The sequence below is a fragment of the Poecilia formosa genome, unplaced genomic scaffold (genome assembly GCF_000485575.1).
Source record: "Poecilia formosa unplaced genomic scaffold, Poecilia_formosa-5.1.2 Scaffold917, whole genome shotgun sequence".
In the NCBI taxonomy this organism is placed as follows: domain Eukaryota; kingdom Metazoa; phylum Chordata; class Actinopteri; order Cyprinodontiformes; family Poeciliidae; genus Poecilia; species Poecilia formosa.
The window spans coordinates 1-24,197 of record NW_006800856.1 but is presented as its reverse complement, the minus strand read 5'-3'; the positions used below and the strand labels follow the sequence as shown (position 1 = coordinate 24,197).

The window sequence follows — 24,197 nt, the reverse complement described above, 5'->3', positions numbered from 1 at the left end:
ATTTTCCTTTGGGAGTCAATAAAATATTTTTTATTTTAACTTGAAATTTAAATTTTATGCAGCTAAATGAAAATAGTTGTAATATTTCAGCACTATTAAGGATTAAGGAGATGCTAAATACATTATGGTTAATCTGATCTTTCAGTCCAAGATAAAAGATTTCAAAATGTATAGAAAAATTAACTATTTACTGAAACTGAAAGAACATCTTTGAATAAACTCGTCGGCTCTAAAAGCCCTGAATTCAATATTCACACAGAATCAGAGGGAAGTGTGAAGCAACAAACGCAATGACCTTTCACCCCAAGTCAATGGAAATCCTCCAATTAGCACCTCAGCTCTCTGCTGCTTCTAAGAAGGAAAGAGAGAGAAACTCTCAGGCTGCAGTGGATGTGAGAAAACAGTTAGTCAGGGTTGCAGAGTTGACACATTTCCTGCTGAGAATCTGCCAACAGCGACACATTTCTGCATGAGTTCCCAGCAGAAAACGCCAAAGTAAGGCACTTTATGTCATTTTATTTCTGCACATTCAACACTTTTTTTTTTCTTCACTATTTTCTCAAACCGCATGTAGGATCAGATCAAGATCCAGGTTCAAAATCTAAGCAGTTTGTGTTTCAGCTCATTAAACTTACTCAAGTAAAAATAATTAAATAAAAGAGTAAAAGGAAAATCTGGTAAAACGTTGACTCAAAATCTGAGTAACTAAATGATCAAATCAATTAATATTTAAAAATTACATCATAAAACGGGCCAAAATACAAAGTTATGTTGAAATTTTGGTATGTTAAAGATCAGAATGCAAATAATTCTTATAAATAACATAAAGACAAAATAAGGCAAAGTAAAAAAATCCTAATCAGTTTCTTTCAATTAAAAAAAAAATTTTGAAAACTTTAACAAAAACTGCCAGTGTGTGTCTGTGTCTGGTGAATTTTTAGTTTGTTTTTCATCCAGTGGATAGAAAATCCAGAAATTGTAAATTGTACTGAAAATGTTTTTAACCCAAAAAGACATTAGACCTTGAAACTCATTTTATCCAAGATTTTTCTTTTAAAAATTTACTTCCCTTTCCCCTGGCCGAGCCGGGTCGTAACAATTGTACAATAGAAATGATCTACTGTAGCAGTCAGTGTTACAGTGAGATCAGATGAAGCCTCTGACTGAACTTACTCCGTTGTTGTATAAATATTAATCCCTCCAGTTTTTTTGTGATTCTATAATCATGGGGATTCAAGAAAAAATAAAAAGATCCCCCTTTTTTTGGCACTAATGCATAACTGTGACTTTATTGCAAATTTTCTGCAAATAAATTGTCCAAAACATTATTCCAGTGATGCCAACTCCCACCAGCAGGTGGCAGTACTTATTAATTCTACCCCACTGCTGCCTCTGCCTTACTTTATGTCAGGTTATTATCCTTGATCAACATGAAATTAACATTTACTGTTAAACATAAACTTAATTTCCATGCAGATATTTATAAAACAGAACCACAAATTAGTAATTTATGCAAAAAAAAAAAAATTACAACAATCAAAATCCTGGAGGGATTGAACAGTCTGATGAAGAGGGTGCTAAGGGTTTTCCATAGTCTTCTTCATTTTATTACCACTTCCCATGCTGCGTTCATGGAGCATGCAAATAAATGGAAATGTGACCTTTGTTAATAAATGAACTGTTGTAATGCACTACTTGAGTTTTTTGGCAGGAGTGTGATGCCATAGCATATCCCCAATTATTTGGTAAAACATTAAAATACATTTAAGGATTTGCTGGCTCTATACCAGAAGTACTGAGAGGCAAGAATCAGAATATTTCACATCATTTTTGTTCGTAAAAACACTCAGACGACATCAGGACGGCGTTCAATACAAAATAGTTGTGGTTTATTTTTTTCTGGGAACAAAAAAATGGCAACAGCTAAGTGTCACTTCTCAAAATCAGAAATATCTACAGGAAAAGAAACAACGGTTCCTTATATCATTACAATTTTCCAACAGTTTGAAATGAACACTTCAAATATACAGTCATGGCTAAAAACAAAAGAAAAGAAAAACAAAGTACAACCCCTTAAATTCGAGGGTTTTACCCATTTTGTACATATTTAGGGGGTGTACTTAATTTTTTGTACCAAACTTTTTCCATTTTAATAAATAGTGGTGGAATCTGTGGTTTGGTTTAAATAATTTCTTAGCCTGTTAAAAACAGGAAATTCAAACATTAAAACCCAGGAACTGGCAGAGGGTGTACTTTCTTTTCACAATGACTGTATTCTCTGTGGTTCAGGACGTCCTTTTTGTTTTTTTTTGTCTACAATTGATATATTCTGAACATTAAAACGTGTTCATTGTAATCTCATTTCCCTTTAGTCTTTATGCTGCAAAGAAAAACGCTCTCGGTCCTGAAACACAAATGTATATCCGCACTATTTCCTATGGAAGCGAAAAAACTAAACAGCGTGTCTGACCGAACCCTTCGTTGTTTTTAAATATCCGTAACATTTCCAGACGCTGTTCTCAGACGTCACCAGAAATACCAACGACATCTAGTTGTGCGTTGCTCTGATTTCTTTATGCTTCGTGGCGTTTAGAAGACAGAAAAATGGACGCCGGTTTGTTTGAGTCACTTGCAGGCAGATTTTCTTAAAGGGAACTTGTTGTTGTTGTTGTTGTTGTTGGTTGTGGTCCAGCTGGGTCCATTGTGTGCTTGCCTACAGTTTTTCTAGGTTGCCGCTGGTTGCGGGTTGGCGAGGGCTGATCTGTGGCGTTAGTGCAATTTTTTATTTTTTCTCCCACGTTTAACTGGGAACTTTTCGATTTTGACTAGCCCTTGGTTCTCTTTTCAGGGCTTCCGGTTTGAAACCAGAGCCCTCCCTTCAGAGTCCTTGAGTTTCTTGGGTGGATCGCGCTATTCGCTTTACGATAAAACAGACACTTTATTTGCCGCCACCGCGCTCCAAATCTGCGAATTTTGAGGTGGCGCTCCGCTCTTCCTCGGATACGCGGGAAAAAATAAAAATAAAAAAAAATAAAAAAAGGAGAACAACGTCAGAACCGGGGAGCAAGAAGAAGAACAGGGTGCTGCGGGTTTTATTGTGAACACTAAAAGATCCACGTTACAATCCCCTCCTCCTCTTCTTCTTCTTCTTCTTTAAAAAGACGGGATACAGCAGGTTCTGGGTGGTAGTGTTGTAGGTAACAGCAAGGGGAACGGTTATCCCTGTGTGTCTGGGAGCTTTTGTTTGTGCATGTGTGTGTGTGTGAGTGAGAGAGAGAGCGAGCGAGGGTGTGTTTTGTTGCCTTTAGGACTGTTTGAGGCGCTTGCGGGGCGGTCCGAGGAAGGGGCACTGGGCGGACGCCAGCGAGCGGTAAGCTTCGGCCACCAGGTGCGGATGGGAGGCGACCATCGACTTCCAGCCGGCGGTTTCCATCACCTCCGCTGCATGGCTGGAGGGGAAGAGAGAGAGGTCACCAGGGGTCACCAGGGGTCAAACTAAACCGCTTGGCACATGGAGAAAAAATGGTTTTCATAGCTGAATGTTCAAGTTCAAATTAAAAAATACTTCATTGATCCCAAAAGGAATTTAAATGCTGTTCATTAAAATCATAATTATAAGTTACATTTTTAAAAATCTGTTCATCTTAAAAGTTTGCGATAAAATCCAGATTCCTGATTTCTGTAACTTAAGAAGAAATCAGGAAAATAAAACAATTCTGTAAAAAATGTAAATTAAAAATAAAAAAAAATTGATAAGAGAATTAAAAAAAAAAAAAAAAAACAGTTGGAATGCCAAAAAACGAAGGATGAACCGATCAATATCAATATTGATAACCGATATAGGCCTCTAACAAATCAGTTTTATTTTTCTGAATTCCACATTTTCCATTTCATCATATTTATGGTTTTGGAGCAAATGCAAACATCCAGAGGTAAACCGAGATCCGGCAGAACACTGAATGTTTTCTTTTCAATAATTTCTTTAAATCAATAACAATAAAAAATAAAAATAAAAAAATTCTACACAAAATTCAAATTGAAAAAAAATTCAATAAATAAGAGAAATTAAGGAAATATGAAGTAAAGTCACAATATTCCCACTTTCAAACATTCGTTTTTCCATTATTGCATTTCCAGAGAATATCAACATATTTTAATAAATATCATCCCCAAAGTTTACCTGAAAAAAAAGGTAACTTGAATGGTTTTAGGTAGAATATAATTACTGACAAATGTTTGTTTATCTTAAATGCAAAATATTTTTATTTTTTGCAGTTTTGCTTAACTGCTGTGATGTCCTTCCAGAAATGTGTCTCTTTTTTGAGTGTGTGTACTGCATTTCTCAATTAATCGATTACTAAACGAATTCACAGTTACTTCAGCAATCGATTAATCGCGATTAACCATTTCACCCGTATGTGAATCCTCACAAAAAAACAAACATTTTCATGATGAATCAGAAAAAACCTCTAAAACATTCAGTACTGAGGAAGAGGTAGTGCGTTTCTTCATCATATTTTGTCTTTTTACGCTTCATTTTGTGACCCATCGTCGGCTCCTACACAAAGTCTGTGTGAGCCAGAAATCTGGAAACACGTGATCGATCTTTATCACACGTCCCGTCTCTGCGGCAACAGAGGAGGTGCCAATGGGGCGCGGCGAGGAGTCAGGATGCCCCGATCCTTCAGGAACATTCGGCGCGCTTTAATCACATCCAACCCGCCACTTCACCGAGACACATGTGAAATTAAATCACCAGCTCTAACAAACCCGAGTTCTGGTGCCGTCTGGAGGGAAAAACGAGATGACAGGAGCCGGTGCGACGCGAACACGACGGCGAGCGGCCGCCTGTGTGTGAACTCACTAGTTGATGAAGTCGACCGCCTGCGTTTTGAGCTGGTCGGCGCTGTGCAGGTCGGCCAGGATGAGGATCTCGGCGGCGTTCTCCACGGACAGGCTGGTGCACAGCGCATCTTCGCACATGACCTTGAGTCTCTCCAGAGCGTACTGAAAGAAGACAGAGGCACAGAGGCTTCAGTGTTTCCTTACCTCCAATTATAGCAGCAACATTTAAAATCTAACTTCTGACACAGATAACAGGTTATAAGAGGAGGAAGAGTAGCTAAAAATGTACTCAGGTAAAAGTAGCACTACCTGAACTGGAGGTGCAGCCCTGTGAATTATGAATCAATTTTAAAGTGCGTTTAAACTGAACGCCGCCCATTTGAATGCTGCATGTTCTTGTTTAAATTTGAAAATTTCACAAAATTGGAGGGAAAAAATGTGATTTTTTACTTCCCATCCATAACTGCACTGCGGCGGTGAAACAGCTCTGTTAGCAAAACGAACCCTGGAGGTCGGGTTTTATTATTAGTTTAGTGCAAAAGGAAACAAAAAAAACAGGAAACCATTGAAGAATAACTCAAAATCACTCATGATCTTCTTTTTTCTCGCTTTTTGTGCCGGCTTTGCCACATGCAGACTCGTTGCCGTAGAGGCGGACAACAACGCCGCTTTATGTTACAGGATTCACCAAAAACCACTCAAACATTTCCCACACGAAGAACCGAACATTCAGTCCGTTACAGTTTTATGTTTTCAGGCTCGATGTTTGTTTTCAGATTATTATCATCAAAGAGGTCGCCTTTTTTTTTGTTTTTCATCTGAAACGAAACATGCCAAATTCCACAGCACGTCTACATGTTACGGTTTTCAAAGTCAAGCTAGCATAGCTGAACTGCTTCCCTCTCCCTATATATATTTTTCTCTTTAATAAACTTTTTCCTGGCCTTGATATCTAGTTGTTTCAGTGTTGACAATTAGTAGCAAAGCATTGCGTCCCTTTTTCTTTTATATTTCAGGCATACAATTAAGATTTAGCGTGTTATAGTGACAACTTGTCAGCTAAAACCAAAGCTAGTCATCGTCAGCTAACAGCTGGGCGGCTGTTTTCCCCATGGTGTACATTTTTAACAATAACCAGGCAGAAAATCATAAACAACTGGATATAATAAACAGTTATTGTATAAACTTAAACGTAGATGCATTTCAAAATGCTCTAACTGGTATATGTGACCCGAATCACACTGGAAATATTTACAATCGACACATTTTCTACAGAATATAATGAAATACCAACTGCTGAAATGTCTTCATTCCAATCTACAATGAACCCATGAACAGGAAGTGAGTGCATTACCTTATCGGCTGCTGCTAGCAGATCGTCGGCCATCTTGTCCAGGTTGGGAGCCTTGTCTGTGTAAATGAAGCACATCATCTCCTTGAAAACTTCTGGCTCCACGTCGTTGATCTCCACACGATTCTGACGGAGGAGGAGGGTTGATTAATGACATTTCTTAAAACACAGCTTGTGATCTGTAAAACTTTAATTATTCCAGCGCATAAGGGGACTTCATAGATATTTTTTCGCAGCTATGCAACCTTGACTTTGACTATTTTTCACTGATAACAGATGCTTGAAACAGTTTGTGAAACATTCACTTAAAATGTTATTTTTGTGTTCAGAGTTTTTACACATTTTCCACTTTGAAATTTCATCCTTTTCCAGATTTTTCCTCATCAGTTTTAATAACACTTAAGATTTGAAAAGAAAAAACAACATTTACCTGCTTAGTTTTTACCTATAATTTCTGCAACAAATCATGCAAGAACACCGTGCTAAAGAAAAGGCGGTGAGGAGCTAATCTGTAGGGTTTTTTCTTTCCTTTTTTCTCTTTTTTTGGTATTTTTTAAATTCAAAACTGTTTAATTTCAAAATGTGTTGTTAAATCTTCACTTAATTATCCTAAATATACAATAAATTGATTAAAACAAACGTTGGGACATGTCAGCCCTTTTATTGTATTTGTGAAGAAATCAAGTTATGAGGTGCATCAAAGATAAATTATGCCACTTTAGTGAAAACCAATGTAAATATGATCTAATTGTATATTTTTTCAAATTTATTCAAATTAATAAATTTACGTTTAAAATTAAAAGCATCTCTGCTGGTCTGACTTTAAACAAAAAATCAGTTTGGCTGTAATTTAATTTCTTATCGTCCACAGAAGGGCAGAAAAAGCAATTCTCTGTTTGTGTGGCTCTGACAGTGAGGGATGAGTCCCGACCCCCGACTGAAAACGGGACAATTGCGTTTGGGTTTCGCTATCATCCAGTTTCTGCAAACATCTTTGTGTTGCAGCTGTTCAGCGGCACGCAATCCTTCAAAAATTGGAAAATTACAGCCATCAAGGAACAAAACAAATTAATTTTTTAGGAGAGGGGCGGTTCGGACGCACCTTTTTGCTCTCCTCCATCTCGTGCTCAAACATGGCACTGAATACAGGGGATCGCGCTGAAACAGAGAAAACAACATCAATCACTTTTAAACACATGCAAGCCGGTTTTAAGTCAGTTATTCCTTAACCCTTCCAGACCAAACGGATCAGCAACCACGCACATAAATTACCGTAATTCCCCCAGACTTTGCGACATCTTAAAAATTCTAACGGTTTTTGCGCTTTCCTACCAATATCGGGTTATTACGGTAATTTCACTCCCACTGTAGTGGGAAGTGAAATTAATCTGAGGTAAATTGCAAAAATAACTTCCTAGATATTAAAAGTTCTAGTTGTTATGGATAAATGGGCAAATATATTTACTTACAGGACATTTAAAGAACTTCGTAAAATTAAAATAAGCAAAAATATCCAGGAGATTTGAAACTAAAGAGTTTCAGGTTTAACCTGATAGGTGTGTTTGTTTACCTGCCAGGATGGCTTTGTGGGCCTGAAACTCCTGTCCAGCCACACACAGGGAGCAGTCCGTGAAGCGCGAGTTCTCCCACAGGCCGCCCAGCTCGTCCGCTAGCCGGCAGTCCGGCACCTTCACCATGTTCATCGTGTTCTGACCCGATATGTTGACCGAGTCCTGCACCACGCTCACCTGAAGGAAGCAAAGCCGCCGCTGAAACACAGCACAGTAAACACTCCACCGCGATGGAGAAACATCGGCGATACCTCGCAGAACAGCGTTAGCTTATCGTCAGGTAGGAGACCGTTAGCCTCGTCCAGGAGGAAGTCTCTCCGGATGAACTTCTTAAAGCCCCAATCTTTTCCCTGGACGAAGCGGTACGCCCTCTGGCTTTCTGCAGACGGACAAAGAAATGGTTCAACATTTGAAAGAGATACACTGTAAAAAAAATATCATTCTAAAATGTTACCAGAACTGGGAGGATTACCCAAAGACTGTGCTCAGAAACAGCACTACGTCAACATATTTCTACTCGAGCAAAAAGTAGCTGTCCAAGAAATCACTCAAAAACTTAACTGATCAAATCATAAATCATTCAATTTTTAAAAATTACATCATCAGACGAACCAAAACAAAGTGGAAATTTTGGTATTTTAAAGATGAAAATGACAAGAAACAAAAATAACGAAATCAGGCAAAAGAAAAAGAAAGAAAGCTCATAAAACCTTAACAGAGACACCAGGTGTGAGTCTGATTTTTGGTTAAAACATGTTTGGTTTTCACTCAGTGGGAAGAAAATCCAGACAGTTTATTCCAGTAAGGGTAGAGATACTTCATAATATAATTACAGTATAGTAAACAAAAAAGTTACTCAAGTTAATGTAACTAGTTACTAACCAGCTCTGAATGCTCCATAATGTTAATTAAATTTCTTGTTTTCTTCTTGTTTCCTGCCCTTTGATATAAAGGGCTTTATAACTAAAATACATTATTATCATTATTATTAATAATATTAATGCTTTTTCTCACCCATGGCTTTGGTCTCCTCTCCCTTGGCGTTGAGGATGGAGAACTTGAACTTTGCTCGCACCTCTGCTTTTGGACAGCTGACTAGCAGCAGGTACAGAGACAGGTAATCTTTGCTTTCCTCATCCAGGCCTTTGGGATTCACTCGCAAACACCTGAGGTCAAAAAACAATAAGCAGTTAAAACCTGCTGTTAGTGTCAACCAACCCTACTTCACCTATAAAATGGGAAAATGTCTTGGTGTAAGTGAAAAAATCTGTTAGCGGAACTAGGACTTGGTTGCTAGGTGACGGGCTGGGCTTGGCAGGCGTTGCTAGGTAACGGTTGTGAAATAAACGGCCAGTGGCACTTTTTCAATAATATTAAAGGAATTATTGGCGTAAAAAAAGCTCCTATTTCCTGCTGAAAGGCTACTTGTAATTTATTTTTGTTTTATTTCAACTGTACTAAGATACATTCAGAATAAATTAAGAGCAAAAAAAACTTGGTAAGATTTGTTTTTTTTGCACTACGGAGAATAGTTTAGCTCAAATCTTAATTCCAATTCATAATTTCTAGAATGGGGCCATTCAAGGAGCAGCTCCATCATGCTTGCTGTTGTTTTTAGACTTCTGATGGTTTGTTTTTCTTTGAGGCGTTGCACGTTTCCCTCTGGTTTGGATGCTGTTCGCATCTCATCACTATTCTTTGAGGATACTTCAATGACACGAGTTACGGCAACATTTAGCTTCTCTTTGGGGTAAATACAGTAATTTTGAAGTCAATACTTGTATATTAGAACGGCCTAGTCAAAGTCCTGACTTAAATCCAACTGAGAATCGCTGGCAAGACTCGAAATCCAACTAAATTTAGCAAAGAATTGGAAAAGAAATTCCAGACCGTGATACTTGTAGATTAGATTACAGCACAAGATAAATTTAAGGGATCAAACACAACAGCAGAGATATGCAGGTTCAGGGTTTCACCCAGGAAACTAACCAAACGCAGTGTTAGGGTTGTCCTACGATGTTTTTATGTTTAAAGAAGTTGACAGGACATTTTGGAAATAAAACATCAACAACAAAGAAAATACATTAATAGGTTATGCCATTATTGTTTTAAAAAGGTAATTGTCTACTAAAGATTTATATTGCCATTACTGCTACTGTTGTACATATAAAAAAAAAAGATGATTTAAAATAAACAGGTAACACTTAGTCTGGCAGGGGAGGAAGTAAAGCCTGGTGGCCCGCCAGGCTTATAATACACTGGGGAGTAAAAATATGAAGTTTGATTTCCAGCCTGTATTTTGTGTTTTTGTACATCTTTTCCTGTGATTCTCACCATTTGAGTTTGTCGTTGGCCCCAGAAGAGAAGGTCGAACTCTTGATGACCTCGCCCATTTCCTCACGACAGAAGCTGAAGTTGTTGATGGTCCACATGTAGGAAAACTTCACCACTTTGATCTGTTAGAGAGACGACGCAGCAGAAGATGGTTTCTGATGGATAAACGCCTGAATTTATTTATTCAAGAACTTTTTTACTTTCTTAAGGTAAGTTTTCAAACTTTTCATAGACAACATATTTATCAATAAGCTCCTTTTTAAACTGTTTATTTTACATAGTTTTATCTTTGCATTAAAAGTTTCATGTCAGTCTTATGCACAACCCTTCAAATAAAGTATTTCTGTTTCTTTTTATTTGGTGTAAATAACGTTTAAAAGCGATGTCACAGAATTGTGCCGTTTGAAATCGTCGGATTGGAACCGAAGTGTTTTTTATGCAGCTTACCTGCGTGTAGCACCAGCTCTCGGCCACGGGCCCGCTGGACATTTCCGCGGGGGGCGGCGGACTCGGGACCCTGGACATTGCCAGTGTGACAGAGGGAGGAGTGGGACGTGAGGGTGAAGAAGAAGGAAGAGAAGAAGAAGAGCTGGAATGTGACACTTCCTCTAGTCAGCGTCGGTCCCGACGTCCATCTGCATCGGTGAACAGCAGACGGAAGCAGGGCGCCCCCTACAGGCAGAACCAGACAGAGCAGAGTGAATATTATTATTATTATTATTATTATTATTATTCAGTTCACGTTGCAGGATGAGAAACTGCGTCTGCGTATTGTTTTAATGTCGGGGTGTAAATAAACGAGGATCCTGGTTCACCTGAATAGAAAGAATCAAGTTTAAAATTTATTTATTTATACAATATATATATTAATATTACAATTAAATAAAACTGAGAACAAGTTTTACCAAGAAAGAAAGAAAGAAAGAAAGAAAGTTGTTCTTATTTGTTCTGTGTAATGAGGAAATCTTAATTATTTCATCTTCATTATTTAAAACTGATATTGTTTTAATATTAATGTTTACTAAATTTTTGCTTTTTTATTTTATCATGCCGTCTTAATCTGGGGTCATAATCTGCCATCAGAATATTTTATATTTGACTTTAATGGGATTAAAGTGGAATCTAAAATATTCAACAATAAATAATTTAGATTCAAAGTTAGTAGAACAGACAAATATATAATTAGACTTTTAAATCAAAGTTATTCAGAAAATCAGTCGATAATTTGCCCTGAAATACAACAAATTAATTAATCCAGATTTCCATCCATCACTGAACCTCAATCCAGCATAAATTATCAGCAGCAGCTTTTCTTATCCTCCACCAGGAGAGACGGAGAGAGAAGAAGACCAGCGAAGGCGATTAAAGGAAAAGTGAAATGAAAAATCAAGAGGCGGATGAAGGATGGAGCCGCATCTGTGGAACCATTCACCAGGATAAATTGGAACAAAAAGAGGTTAGATGGAGGCGGCAGAAAATCAAAGAAACGCATGAAAGAGAAATCAAATCCAGATCAGCAGACAGGAGAGGAAACTGTAAACCTGCAGGTGGGAAACGACACGCAGAGCTGGCAAAAAATACTCAGGTTAAAAAGTATTGAGTAACTGACCAAGTTATCAATCATTTAATATTTAAAAACTACATAATCATATAAAGTTAAGAGGAAATTTGGGTATTTTAAGGGTTAAACTGACAATAATTCATATAAGCATAAACAAAATGACAAAATCAGGTAAAAGAAATTTTTCCAAATCAGTTTCTTTCAATAAAAAATCTCAGAAAATTTTTTATAAAAACTGCAAGTGTGTGTCTGTGTCTGGTGAATTTTTGGTTTGTTTTTCATTCAGTTTGTAGAGAAGTTTTACTCAGGTAGGAGTAGAAATACTTTAAAATAAAATGACTCAAGTAAATTGAAGTAAAAGTACATTTATTACCCAACACCTGACAATAAAAGATGTTTTAAAAAAGCTCAATAAAATAGTAAATGGAGACTCAAAAACTTTGAAATAATAGAAAACAAAGTAAAATATCCAGAAAAGTTATGAAACAGAATCGGTTTCATTTGCTGCACAGAGCAGTCAGAGTTTATAACCTATTAATTATGAGATAAACAAATATGTCTCATAATAAACAATACATCAATTAATCACACAGTAAATTAAAACAAGCCCATTAAATTTCCATTTAATCTATCATATCAACAAACACTACAAATTTACAAAGTACTACACAAAGTACTACACTGGACTCTTCTCCAATTCCAACACCTGTATTTTTTATTTATTATATCACAATAAAATATTTAAATATAAAGATGATAATTCACGTTAAATCAGAATATTGATGAAATGAAGCTTTAAATTGCTAAAATTCACCCTGAAATATTTGCTTTATGCACCAAGAGATTATAATTTATCAGCACATCTTGTTGAGAGCAAATATCCACAACAGCCAGACTTCTGACCTGAAGGTGAAAAAAGTGTGAAATTTGAAAACATGTGGGACAGAAAGTTGCAGTTATGTCCTTTTCATCGACATTTCACATAAGAAAGAAGAAATCAATCTCCGCTCCAAATTAAAGACTGAAAGTATGAAGGCATTTCAGAGCGCAATTTCCAAGAGAGATGAAAAAACTGCAGCGCTTGTCAAAGTGTCAGCGAACACAACGTCTGTTTCCAAAGCGCCGGCCTGTGAGGACGGCGGCGAGCCAGAGACGAACCTTAAAGCTGTAATTGGTACAGGAGCCGAGATCGATTGCAACGAGCGCGCTCGGCCTCAGTGGAAGCGATTTCATATTCTGCCCTCGGTCACGGCGCTTCTCCTTCCCTAAAAACTCAATCTCAGTGAGGTATGAACTATTGATTTTGCTGCAGCGACCGGCTTGCCTCGCTTTCCACCAACAACAGCACTCCGACTTTGTGCGGACCCGCAATTACAGCGAAGGGCAAAAAAAAAAAAAAAAAAAAAGAGAAAGAAAGCATTAGGAGCCGGCCTTCACCTCCTCCTGTCTGCAGTTCCCAACAAAAACTCTGCTGTTTTCTCCTCACCTGGAGGTTAAACGCAGGAGGGACCCCAATGCATAACTAATGCGTCCGCTCGCCTCGTTCACACAATTCAAGCGCTGCACTTCATTTTTTTTACATTAAAACCTGGCCTGCAACTAACAATTATTCCAACGATTAATCGATTAATCAAATAAAAAATTTTGCCACATTCTGCAGATTCAATAAAAAAATGCAAATAAATAAATATTTGATTCCTTTTAAACATTTTAAAATGCAATAACAGCATTTGTTTCGTGAACGCTGAATCAGACACATCAGCTCAGCCTTTTCTTGACTTCTCATAAACACAGTGTGGGGCTCATCTCTTTATTTTTATATTTGTTTTTTTATTATTGTTGTTGTTGTTGTTCTTATTAACCAATTAATACCTGGATAACAAAAGTACTCAGTAGGAGATTTTGTACAAAATTTAAACCAGGTGCAGCTAAAACTGTCACTTGAGGAAATCTTGAAAAATATTTACCGACAAATGTGTGCTTTTTATATTTTAAATGCAAAATGTCTATATTTGTATTATGTTTTTATATATTTATACTTCAGTCAATGATTAATTGCTTATTAAATTAGTTGGCTATTATTGATAATTGTATTGGAGTTCATTTTTGGATTAACCAATTGGTAAAATTACATTTTATCTTATACGCAGAATGTATAGAGTCTGCATGCTTAGTAAATGATTAGTCATTTACTACACTGGTTGCTGATTATTTCAATGATTGCTTAATCACAATTAATCAATTCAGCCCAAATTTCTGTATGAAAATTTGAGAGCAGATTAAATTTTCATTTTTCTCCACATTCATGCATTTTGTGTTGATCCATCCCATAAAATCCCAATAAAAAGCTTTAAGGTTTATGGCTGTAAAGTGACAAAATGTGAAAAAGTTCAACAGGTTTGAATAAGAGAAATAGATGAGCCAGTTCTTCTGGTCAGGACTGATTGTAGCTGTCATGTTAGCTTCTGGCTAAGTGTTTAAACCTTTAAATAACTACTGCAGGAAACACTGCCGCAAAGCAAGACCCTGACACCAGGGCAAAATTTACATTTTCAGTTGTAATAAATAGAAACTCTGATTTATTGTGTGTCACATTTAGGTGAGTCCATTTATTCCTTACAAGCCACTTCAGATTCAAGGCTGGGAAGGTGAAGGATGACTGAAAAGTCCAACTGAGAGCAAAATACTTTTCACTGCTGTTTGCATAAAAACACTACAATGTTTTTAACATGGTAAACTGTTTAGCTGAGAAGATAACAACAGACTGCTGCGTTGCCAAAAAGCCCTGCAACACGACATGAAAGCCTCTGTGTCCGGACAATGTTTATATCAACTGAGAAAGTGACAAATTTATATTCAATTTCACTTTGTTTTAGAGGTATATTAATATTATGTAACTGAAACTGGTGATATGCATTGACAAATTCAGCTAAATTTAAAAAATGACATTAAATAAGCTTAAACGTGTAAATTTGACTTAATATTTTCAGAAGAAACTGAATGAAAGGCTCAAACACAATGTAATTTCCTAAAAGCAGGTTGAAAACAAGCAAAACATCAGTTAAATAAAACTCTTACAAACTTTAAGTTTATGAAGGAATGATGCACATCTTTTCTTCAGAAATGTTGATTCACTTCTTTGTTTTCTCGCCAAACTTTACCAACCATAAAAACAAGTCTTAAGAGTTTATGTGGATATTTTCCATTCAGTTTACTTTTGTCAATGCAGGCAAATCTTATAGAGAAACGAGGTGAGACGCATCAAATAAAAGCAACAAAATGTCAACAACAGGAATGATTATTGTGATTAATTCAACAACCATTCCTATAACTTAACAAATGTTAAGTTATTCTAGGTGAATAACTTAACATGGCTTCCAAAACAAAGTTTTGTTTGTTGTAATGCTGTTTTTATGTTTTATATTGAAATGATTATTTGAAAAAGTGCTTTTTCTGTGTATTTTTCTTTATTTTGTAATTACACTAATTGCTAGTTTTTTGTTTTCATTCATTTTAGTCTTAAAAATACCTTAATTTGCATATAACTTCATATTTTTGACAGATGACATTTTTTAAAATAAGTCGGATGTCCTCGAGTAGTTTTTGTACGGAATATTTTTTAATCGAGTAATTTCTTGGCTGCTACTTTTTACTTTAGAGGAACAATATGTTGAAGTGCTACTCTTGTTTGTCTGGTTTGGTGTGTATCAGTAACTTAACTTTATTATGCCATCCTTGAAACAACAATAAAACCAGACAGCTGGTGAGCCTGTCAGTGTCTGAGCTGCTTTGTTAAACATTACTCAGGAGGTGAAACAATACAAGCCCCAACATAAACCACTAACAAGTATGCTGTAATGAATTGAGTAAAAGGTCGTAAATGATAAGTATAAAAGGGACACGACACAAAATGTCATATTCTATATTTTAAATGTGAACCTCAAATTTACTTTCATTTCAAAATGACCAATTTTGCAGAAAGTCAAAAACTCTTTAGATGCTGTGTGTAAACTGAAACACTTTAGAGTTAGTCATTGTAGGCGGAGCAGGTAGTTAACCTGCTAATAACACACACAGCCTACACCTGACTTCATTTCAATTTAAAACACTCAGGAAGACGAAAAGGACTGTTTAACATGACGAATGACAGCGTCCGACCCTGCTAAAACTACAGAAAGCCCATTAATAATCCACGGTAATCTAACGGTAACATGGCAGCTAATTCCACCGAACTGGTCTCGGTTAGCTTCACTCCTGTAGCAGCTAACCCGAGACAAACAAATAACACCAGGATTTTTACGCCAATTGATAAATAAAAGCGACACAACCGTTCCCATCGTGGGGTTACAAGTTATTAATACTAATATTATTCTTTTTGGGTTCATTTGCGGACAAACTCACCTTTATGTCGGGTCCAATTAAAACGTTTGCAGACCGGGATTTTCTGTTGTTGTTAGCTAGTGACAGCTCTCCATAGTCACGTCACATGAACAGCGCCCCTGGTGTCAAGGCGTGGAATTACAGCCCAGTTACAATATAAGCTGTTCTCTTATAAATTGGTTAATGACTGTTTAAGAACCAATTTATGTAACCAATATAAGTTGGTTATATTTCCATCCTAATGTATTAAAAAAACTGAAATTTAATACTATGCATGCCTTTGAGTCAACAGCTAGAGTTTAAAAAGTTAGTTGCAATCAGTGAGCATCCATGGACATATTGCACATTATTTAGCAGACAGCATTTCCAACTGGACTTCAACATGCAATAAAACAAATGGACAAGTAAACAGTAGTTTTGGGACTTGGTTTCAGTCCCTTTAATTGAAGAGAAGAAAGCTGTTGAGCTGGACTAGTTCAGGTGATTTGCGCCATCTAGTGGATAGTGAAGAAATCTGACAACTTTCAACATAAAATCCCCCCAAATAAAAACCAAAAAAATAAAAAATAAAACCAGTTTTTAGTTCAGCTACAGCTGCAAGTTGCTTCATAATACCTAGCAGGTTAAATAATTTAAAGTCTAAAATGATTTCTGTCATGCAGGTAAATCTTTATTAATGGTTGAAACTATTCCCATTTTTGTTTTCAATCAGAAAAGATAATAAAATGAAAAAAAAAATATTCATACAATCCCACTTAAAGCACAACCCTCTCAACATTTACATATACAGAAGAGAAAAAAAACAATACAATGATGGAAAGAATATTTTTTCAGGAACATTTACATATGTACAAAAACCTTTGTGCTATGATTAACAGCTCCATATAGAAATCACATTTATTAACAAAGAGTTAAATAGAAAAAAAGGTGCTTTAAAAGTATTCACTTCCGTATTTTAGGGATCACAACGTTTCCACTGGTTGCGATGGGGATTAGGATCTTTCGCTGGTCCATGCGCAGATACTTTTCAATGAGAACCTCCACTGGCACCTTGTCGTTTATGTATCCCTGCCTGCAGAATGCAAGAAAAAAACAACAAACATGAGTTAAAAACTGACAGAGTAATGCATGCAAACTGTGAATGTTTATAAAGAATCAATTCATAAATGTTGCGTTCCCTTTTCTTAAGCACAAACGTAAAACTCAACCATGTAGGACTGAGCTTTTCAGTCTGGAAAATTTTATTTTCCAACCAAGAAATGGACAGTCAGAAGAAATCATCAAGAAAAAAAGATTAAATAAAATTTGATGGGATTAATATAAAAATATTGCATATTTTATTATCAAAAGAGGGGATTGTGGTGGAAATTTTTATCTAGTAAAAGAAGGGTTTAGAAACACTGGTTTAATGCAACACTCTGCTTTTAAATGTAAAGTTTTTATTCACTATAAATGGAAAATCATCATGACAGAAAAAGGTTTTCACACATCCATCTGTGTATAACTAATCTAGATAATGTTTTCATTGAATGATAAAATAAATGGGCTTATCAATAATATTCTAATTTATTGAATGTGTCAGGATACCTTTAAAGATGGTGGTTATATTTTATGTCAAATCAGATCAAAAAACAATCTAAAACTTATAAAAACTGGATGATTCTCCCCGATTCTTAGGGGAAAAACAGAAAAACATGTTTTGTGAACACAGCAAGCAGCATATAATCCATTAAAGTTTGGTGAAAATCAGATACATTTTGATAAATAAATTGACAGAATAAAGCACATCCTTCATTTTTAAAACTGTTGCCTCCATCAGGAAGTTGTTTCATGTGTTACATTTAGCCGCGTAGTGAACCAGTAGAACCGGTAACCAGTATCGGCCTGCAGTAGCTGATCGGCGCATCTCCAACTATAATCTCTGGAATCAACATGAGGAAATCTGACCGAATATGAAAAATCTGATTTTTTTGTTATGTCTAAAAATATAAGAAAACCCGTAAATTAACGTTAAAAACTGAACATAATCTGCACTGGAACAGTACACTAAATCCTGTTACCATAGCGACTAATCAGGCTTTGAATAAACCAAGGGGTTAATCTCACGTTCCTTCATAATTAGAAAAATGAATGACGACTAAACCAGGAGCATCAAATTCATTTTCATTTTGGGCCAAATAAAAAATCTGAATGTTCTTAAAGGGCCAGAATGTGTTGATAAAACCCATTAAGCTGTTGAAATGTCAGAAAACAGCTGCTTGTTTCAGCATTCGGTGTTTCTTAAAATAATATTAAAACATCTTTTCACCAGGATTTTGTGATTATTTTTGTGTTCTTTTGCGATCAAAATCAAGGATCTCATGGTACTAATTTAGAAATAGTTGTAAGGAATTTTTACGATACTTGTGCTAATGTATGACGTTAAATGTGACTTCTTTCTTTAATTAATCACCATATCGATCACGGACTATTACAAAGGGAGGCAGCAGTCACTTAAACCCAATGTTTTTGGCCAATTTTGAGAAAAAATTACAGTAAAATCTGAAAAAATGTGGGGAATCTGTTGATTTTGTGTGAATTTTGCAGATTTGTAAAAAACTGGAGGAACTTATTGGTGTAATTTGAAGGCTAGGGCCACATAAAAAGCTACGGCGGGCCAGATTTGGCCCCTGGGCCTTGAGTTTGACACGTGCGGTAAAATCAAACGTACCGTCTCAACAGAAGCTTAACATCTTCCACTTTGATAGTTTTTCTGTTTGCGTGGGCCGCGTACGTCTCCAGGTCCTCAGCAACACGGTCGAAGAACTTATCCATTCTGCCACAAAGTCAATAAGCATCGATTACAAAAGTAAAAACTGTTTGTGGTTATTTCTGCAGAATCAAAGTCCAACAAACAACGGGAGTTAAAAAAATGCTTTTCAGAATTAAGTTGCTGATTTTTTTTTTTTTTTGGAAAAACAAAACAAGTATAATTTTTGTTACATCTCATTTAGGACGGGGAAGACATCTGCAGAGACTTTTGTTTTGGCGAAGTGCTTGAAGACACTCATCAGGTAGGTCTTTGGTAGGACCGTTTTCCTCCTGGACAGCCCAGTTCGCCGCCGTCTCGCCTGCTTTGGTTTAGCTGCAGGTAAAGCTTTGCTTGCACTACTGCAAGGATAAAAAACAAGCAGTAAGTAGGAGAAACGGTAGATTTCACCGGGGAAAGCTTGTTCAACGCTGCAGAAAGAAATGCAACTTGCCTTGCTGGGAGATTTTTAGAAACTGAAGGCAATGCTGGAGGACTGGAGGTAAAAAACTTTATTTTCTCTCTGACAAAAGCTGGCGTCTTGCCTAGGAAATCTGGATTTTAAAGAATCCAAATTATGATCACTTTTTAAGTATGAAGAATCACACAAACTAAAAGGTAAGAGCCTTCACCTTCATTATCATCCTCCTCCTCATCCGACTCTTCCTCATGTTCTCCGGCTTCCTCTGCAGCAGCTTCAACATCCTCCTGCTGCCTGCTGACCTCTGCATCATGGCTGACATGGAGGAGGTGGAACGAGGCGTTTTTTCTGTCCGCAGGATCGTTTTCATCCCAGAAATCTTCGTCCAGATGTTGGAGCGAAGGTTTAGTCCAGTCTGGTTTTCCAGTCTGATTCTGAATTCTTTCCAAACTGGTGTTCAAACCCAGAGCACTGTAGCTTTTGGACTTCATGAATGAGTGAGCTGTAAAAATAAAACAGCAGGAATTTGTTTTTTAAAAAGAAAAACACATTTGATTCCCCTTTCTTCATCTCTTTTCATCCAGATCCATAAGTACCTGTTCTAAAAACTGTTTTCATAAAGTTATGTAGCAATACGACTAATTCTCAATTAATGGTTTATTAGATTAAAATTAGTTCCAATCTTTTGAATAATAACGTCCGCTTTGACCTTCTTTTAGTGTTGTAGTTTGACCGCCATCCGGCAGAGGGCGCCGCTGGTACAGAATCAAAGATGGCGCCCATAAGGGAACGGTAAACAGTAACGGTCCAGACAGAGTCCGGTACGGGATGCAAAATATACTTTCTACGGGTCGGCTTTGAAATAAAAACACTCAACAAACTCCTTGAGTTGTTATGGAATATAATCACTCCACAAAATCCTTTAGTTTTCACCTTAATAGCGCTCATTTAGCCGAGCTGCGTCAATTACTTATTGAAAAATGACCGAGGTGCTACGAAGGGAAAAGGAGGATCCAACAGTAAAAGTAGCCTAATGGTTATCTAAGGTTAAAACTTTTCCCCATTACTTGCATCAACATTCCTTCTACAGCAGCCACAGGCCACTTTGGTGACCGTATCTCTGTTAATGGGGGATTTAATGTTTAACATATTTAATTTTTCTATTTAGCAGCCTAAGAGGTTCCTGTTTAGTTATTTTATAAATATGTTTAAGTTTAATAACGTGAAAACAACAAAATTTTCAGTTTATTCAGTCAGTATTTAATACAGCTGACACAAAATAATGTTAAATTAAGTATACTAAGAAAGATTTAGGAAAGACAGTCATACCTGTTGATACCAGAGGTTTTTAAGAAAATGGCCGCCTATCGATAAATCATTATTCGATCGATAATATCAATCAACTTTAGATAAACTCAAATTGATAACTTGGGTAAGAATTTGAGTTTGGGTTGTAAAGGTTACAGATGACACCAACAGATGAGTAGCTGTACCTTCTGTCGCCGTGACGACGGGCAGGACAAGGCCGCCCTCTGAGCGAAAAGCCCTGCGACTGATGTGTCGCTCTTCCTCCTGATTCCTCTCTTCATCACTATCGTCTTCGTCAGTCTGACGATCGGCTCCGTCCGACTTTTCCTCGTCGTCACGTTGGAGTTGATAAACTTCTTCTGATCCACCTTCATCCTCAGGATGAGATCCAGCCGCCGCCTCCTCTTCCTCAGATGGAGAAGCTGCTGCAGCGTTTTCAGGAGGACCGTCCTCTTCCTCAGTCTGAGATTGCTCCACATCTTTATCCTCGGCTTGAGAGCTCGCTGCAGCCTCCTCTTCCTCAGACTGGGAATCGGCTGCAGTCTCTTCCTTAGTTGGGGATTGCTCTTCACCTTCATCCTCCTCAGCTGCAGCCTCCTCTTCCTCAGAAAGTCCTTCGACGTCTTCAGACTGAAAATCGGCTGCAGTCTCTTCCTGAGTTGGGGATTGCTCCACACCTTCCTCCTCAGCTTGAGAACCCACTGCGGCCTCCTCTTCCTCAGAGCCTCCTTCGACGTCTTCAGACTGAGAGTCGGCTGCAGCCTCAACTCCATCATCCAGATCAAAAGTCTGGAATCCAACTGCATCGTCCTTTTCCTCAGGTTTTAATGAAACATCTTGTGTTTTATCAACATTTTCTTTGCCTTCATCTTCCTCCATGTTGGTCACAACTTCTTCTTCTTCAGCTGATTTCTGCCTCTCCTCCTCCCTGCGCTCCTCCTCCTCCTGTATGTCTCTCTGGAGCTGAGTCGCCATGATGGTGGGTTTGATGGAGAAGTTGGAGGTCATGGCGTCATGCTGGTCGTACAGAGCTGTCTGGCAGTTCACGATGTCGACCGTGACGTCAGGCTCGCTCAGTTTGCTCAGACCCAACGTGATTCCCGCCAGGTTTGTGTCTTCGCCACTAACCTCTCGCCCCTGCAGTGCCTCACGGCTCACATCTGGAACACAAAAAGAGTCGAAATAAAAAGGAAAGTTATTGTATTAAGTCTAGAGATGCAAAAAAAAAAACAAAAAAAAGCTACGGCGGACCAGATTTGGGCCCCGGGCCTCAAGTTTGACAGTTTTGCTGGAAAGAATCAGAAAAATGAAATGAACAGAAGCTTTAGGTTGCAGTGAAAAGACAGAATCACCTCCCATCTGCTGCTTGCTGAGGGCAGCACTGAACTCTTCCTCTGTGATCTTTCTGCGGTTTGAAACTCGTCTCTGAAGGCCTCTCTTCTCAGTGTGAACGTCAACAAACGGGGTTTTCAGACTCAGGGAGGAGGAGCTGAGAGGCAGAAGGAACATGCAGATCATTTTATACTAAATAAATACAGGTATTTCACTTGGAAGTTGTTGTTTTTTTTTTAAACTTTACCTCGACAGGGAAAGAGATGAATGATCACCTATTGAATTTTCTGGTTCTTCTTCAGCATCTATAAGAATAAAAATCCCCAAAACATAAATATAACGACTCTGTTAACTCTAGAGTCTGTATCAGCACGGGGTCAAAAGTAAAAATGTTTACAATCTTTCACAGAAAAATGAATAAATAAAGTTTAACTTTACTGTTTTCACCTTTAAGTCGTTTTTCAAAAGCGGTGACGTTGAGGCTCTGACGCGGTCTCTTCCTGCTCAGGCCCTTAGCGGCGCTCACAGTGTTCCCCATTGTCACATCCGGCAGATCCAGATCCGACAGGTCAAAACTGGACACAAAAATAAACACATAAATGTACAAACAGTGAACATAAAGGTGCTGAGAAACAGAAAAATGTTAGATTTTACACCAAACAGTCATCTTGAAAACACCTAGAGTGACTTCTAGTAGCTGTATTGTCTTTTGAAGGAGGCTGCAGCTCTGCAGGGGCAACTTTGTCATGAACCACTGGGGACTTCGCAGGCTCTGAAAAGCAGAACCAAATGACATGGATGTAAAGAGGAAAACAAAAACAACAGCCTCACTGAGAACCAGAGAGGCGGATAAATCCACTCACCTGTCTGCAGGATCTTCCTGAGTAAATGCCTGGGAGTTTCTCCATCGTCAAACATCATGGAGGAGGAGGGAGCTTGCTGTCTGAGCACAGCGGAGGCAGTTCTTCGCTTGAGAGGCAGGGATTTCTTGGTTATATTCTGAAAACAAAAACACAGTTAGATTTAGAGGGTTAAACTGACGGCACCTTACACAGCCGAGTCGTTTCTGTTCTTCTCACCTCCTGGATTTTGTTCCTCAGGCTGCGTCGCAGGATGTTTTGTGGCGTTTGGGGCTCAGCATCTCTCTTGCTGCGCCTACTGCTGCGCCGCGGCTCGCTGCTACCTGCTGCGTGGGGCTCACTGACATGCAGACAGAGAAGAAGAAAATTATCTGTTTTCAATCAAAATTGCTATTTTTGCACCTTTCAATTCTTAAATTTAAATGACTTCTGAGATGTTTGCACACTCATAAATAAATACACTGGATTGGAGTTAATGTCACTTTACTAGTCAAGATATAAGAAATGCTTTTCATACAGCAATACATGGATACAATCTGTCTATGGATGTTGTCTGCTCTCCACAACATGCATACAGAGTCTTTTTCTTGGTGCGTTCACTGACAGTCTGTAATATAAATGTATAGGCACTGCCGTATACATTACAACTTCCCATTTATTAACACAACTAACGCATCTATTTCTATTATATCTTTATAAGACTGGATATGGTTACAAAACAAACAAAACTCTTAGCAAATTGCAGCAAAGAGTAACATCTTAAAGTCAAAGTGTCTTTTTACACAACATGTCTGTCACAATAAGCAATAAATAAATTAACTACATAATAAATTAAAAATAAACTCAAGAATTCTATTTGTAAAATGAATAATTTTTCTCTGTTTTTCTACCAAAAACTGGAAGACAAAAGTCTTCAGTCTGCTGCTTTGGTCTCAACCAGCCGTTTTTTGTTGTTTTTGTTTGTTTGTTTGTTTTTTGGGGGAGGGGGGTTTAAAGGACAATTTGTTTACAGAGACTTTATAATTCATTTTATTTGCTGTTTCTGTTGTTTTGTTTATTTTTGGATACTTCAAATTTATTACAATTTAAAGCTTATTGATGTTTTGAGAATGTGTTCTTGCGTTATTATGCACTTTCCTTAATAATACTAGAAAATGGTCTCAAAACAAAGTTATCGTTTATCGCAAAAACTTCTGGGACAATTTCTTGTGCAGTAAATGTACATTGTTGTCAGACTTTTTTCAACAAATGAGAAAACACTGTGATAAAGTCTATACTGACTCTTAAATTTAAAGACTCGGTAAAATACCAAAAGGGTTTATTACAAGCTTATGGCGTTTGTTAGAGAAGTGAAAATAGGTCGTATTTATCAAAGATAATTGTCCAAATATACACAGGAACATACATAAATCTATGTTTTTACTACTTAATCTATACAGAAAATCT

At 37.4% G+C, this 24,197-nt stretch overlaps 2 protein-coding genes across 2 annotated transcripts; both read right to left on the bottom strand.

The window, feature by feature from the left end:
• Positions 1-1,863: 1,863 nt before the first annotated feature.
• Positions 1,864-16,168, bottom strand: LOC103132078 (speckle-type POZ protein). Its single transcript, XM_007543828.1, has 10 exons — positions 16,064-16,168; positions 10,549-10,773; positions 10,102-10,223; positions 8,782-8,933; positions 8,019-8,146; positions 7,767-7,944; positions 7,299-7,354; positions 6,200-6,322; positions 4,865-5,007; positions 1,864-3,449 (listed from the first exon to the last, which is right to left on the bottom strand). The coding sequence occupies exons 2-10, from the start codon at positions 10,624-10,626 to the stop codon at positions 3,305-3,307; spliced, it is 1,125 nt and encodes a 374-aa protein (XP_007543890.1). The 5' UTR covers positions 10,627-10,773; positions 16,064-16,168; the 3' UTR covers positions 1,864-3,304.
• Positions 16,169-16,687: 519 nt separating this feature from the next.
• Positions 16,688-23,126, bottom strand: cenpt (centromere protein T; the record flags this gene model as incomplete). Its single annotated transcript, XM_016667135.1, has 12 exons — positions 16,688-17,114; positions 18,753-18,857; positions 19,025-19,192; positions 19,285-19,384; positions 19,463-19,753; positions 20,745-21,719; positions 21,912-22,048; positions 22,139-22,196; positions 22,330-22,466; positions 22,570-22,663; positions 22,755-22,890; positions 22,971-23,126. Coding segments are annotated over 12 exons (2,487 nt in total), but the record flags the coding sequence as incomplete, so codon positions are not given.
• Between the last annotated feature and the right edge of the window lie 1,071 nt (positions 23,127-24,197).

Excerpts from the sequence above, each read along its gene's own strand:
- LOC103132078 (XM_007543828.1), bottom strand. The coding sequence starts at position 10,626 with ATGTCCAGGGTCCCGAGTCCGCCGCCCCCCGCGGAAATGTCCAGCGGG. Across the intron at positions 7,355-7,766 it reads CCACAAAGCCATCCTGGCAG|CGCGATCCCCTGTATTCAGT; the intron begins GTAAACAAACAC and ends TCTCTGTTTCAG. Across the intron at positions 5,008-6,199 it reads TGCTAGCAGCAGCCGATAAG|TACGCTCTGGAGAGACTCAA; the intron begins GTAATGCACTCA and ends GTCTTCTTTCAG.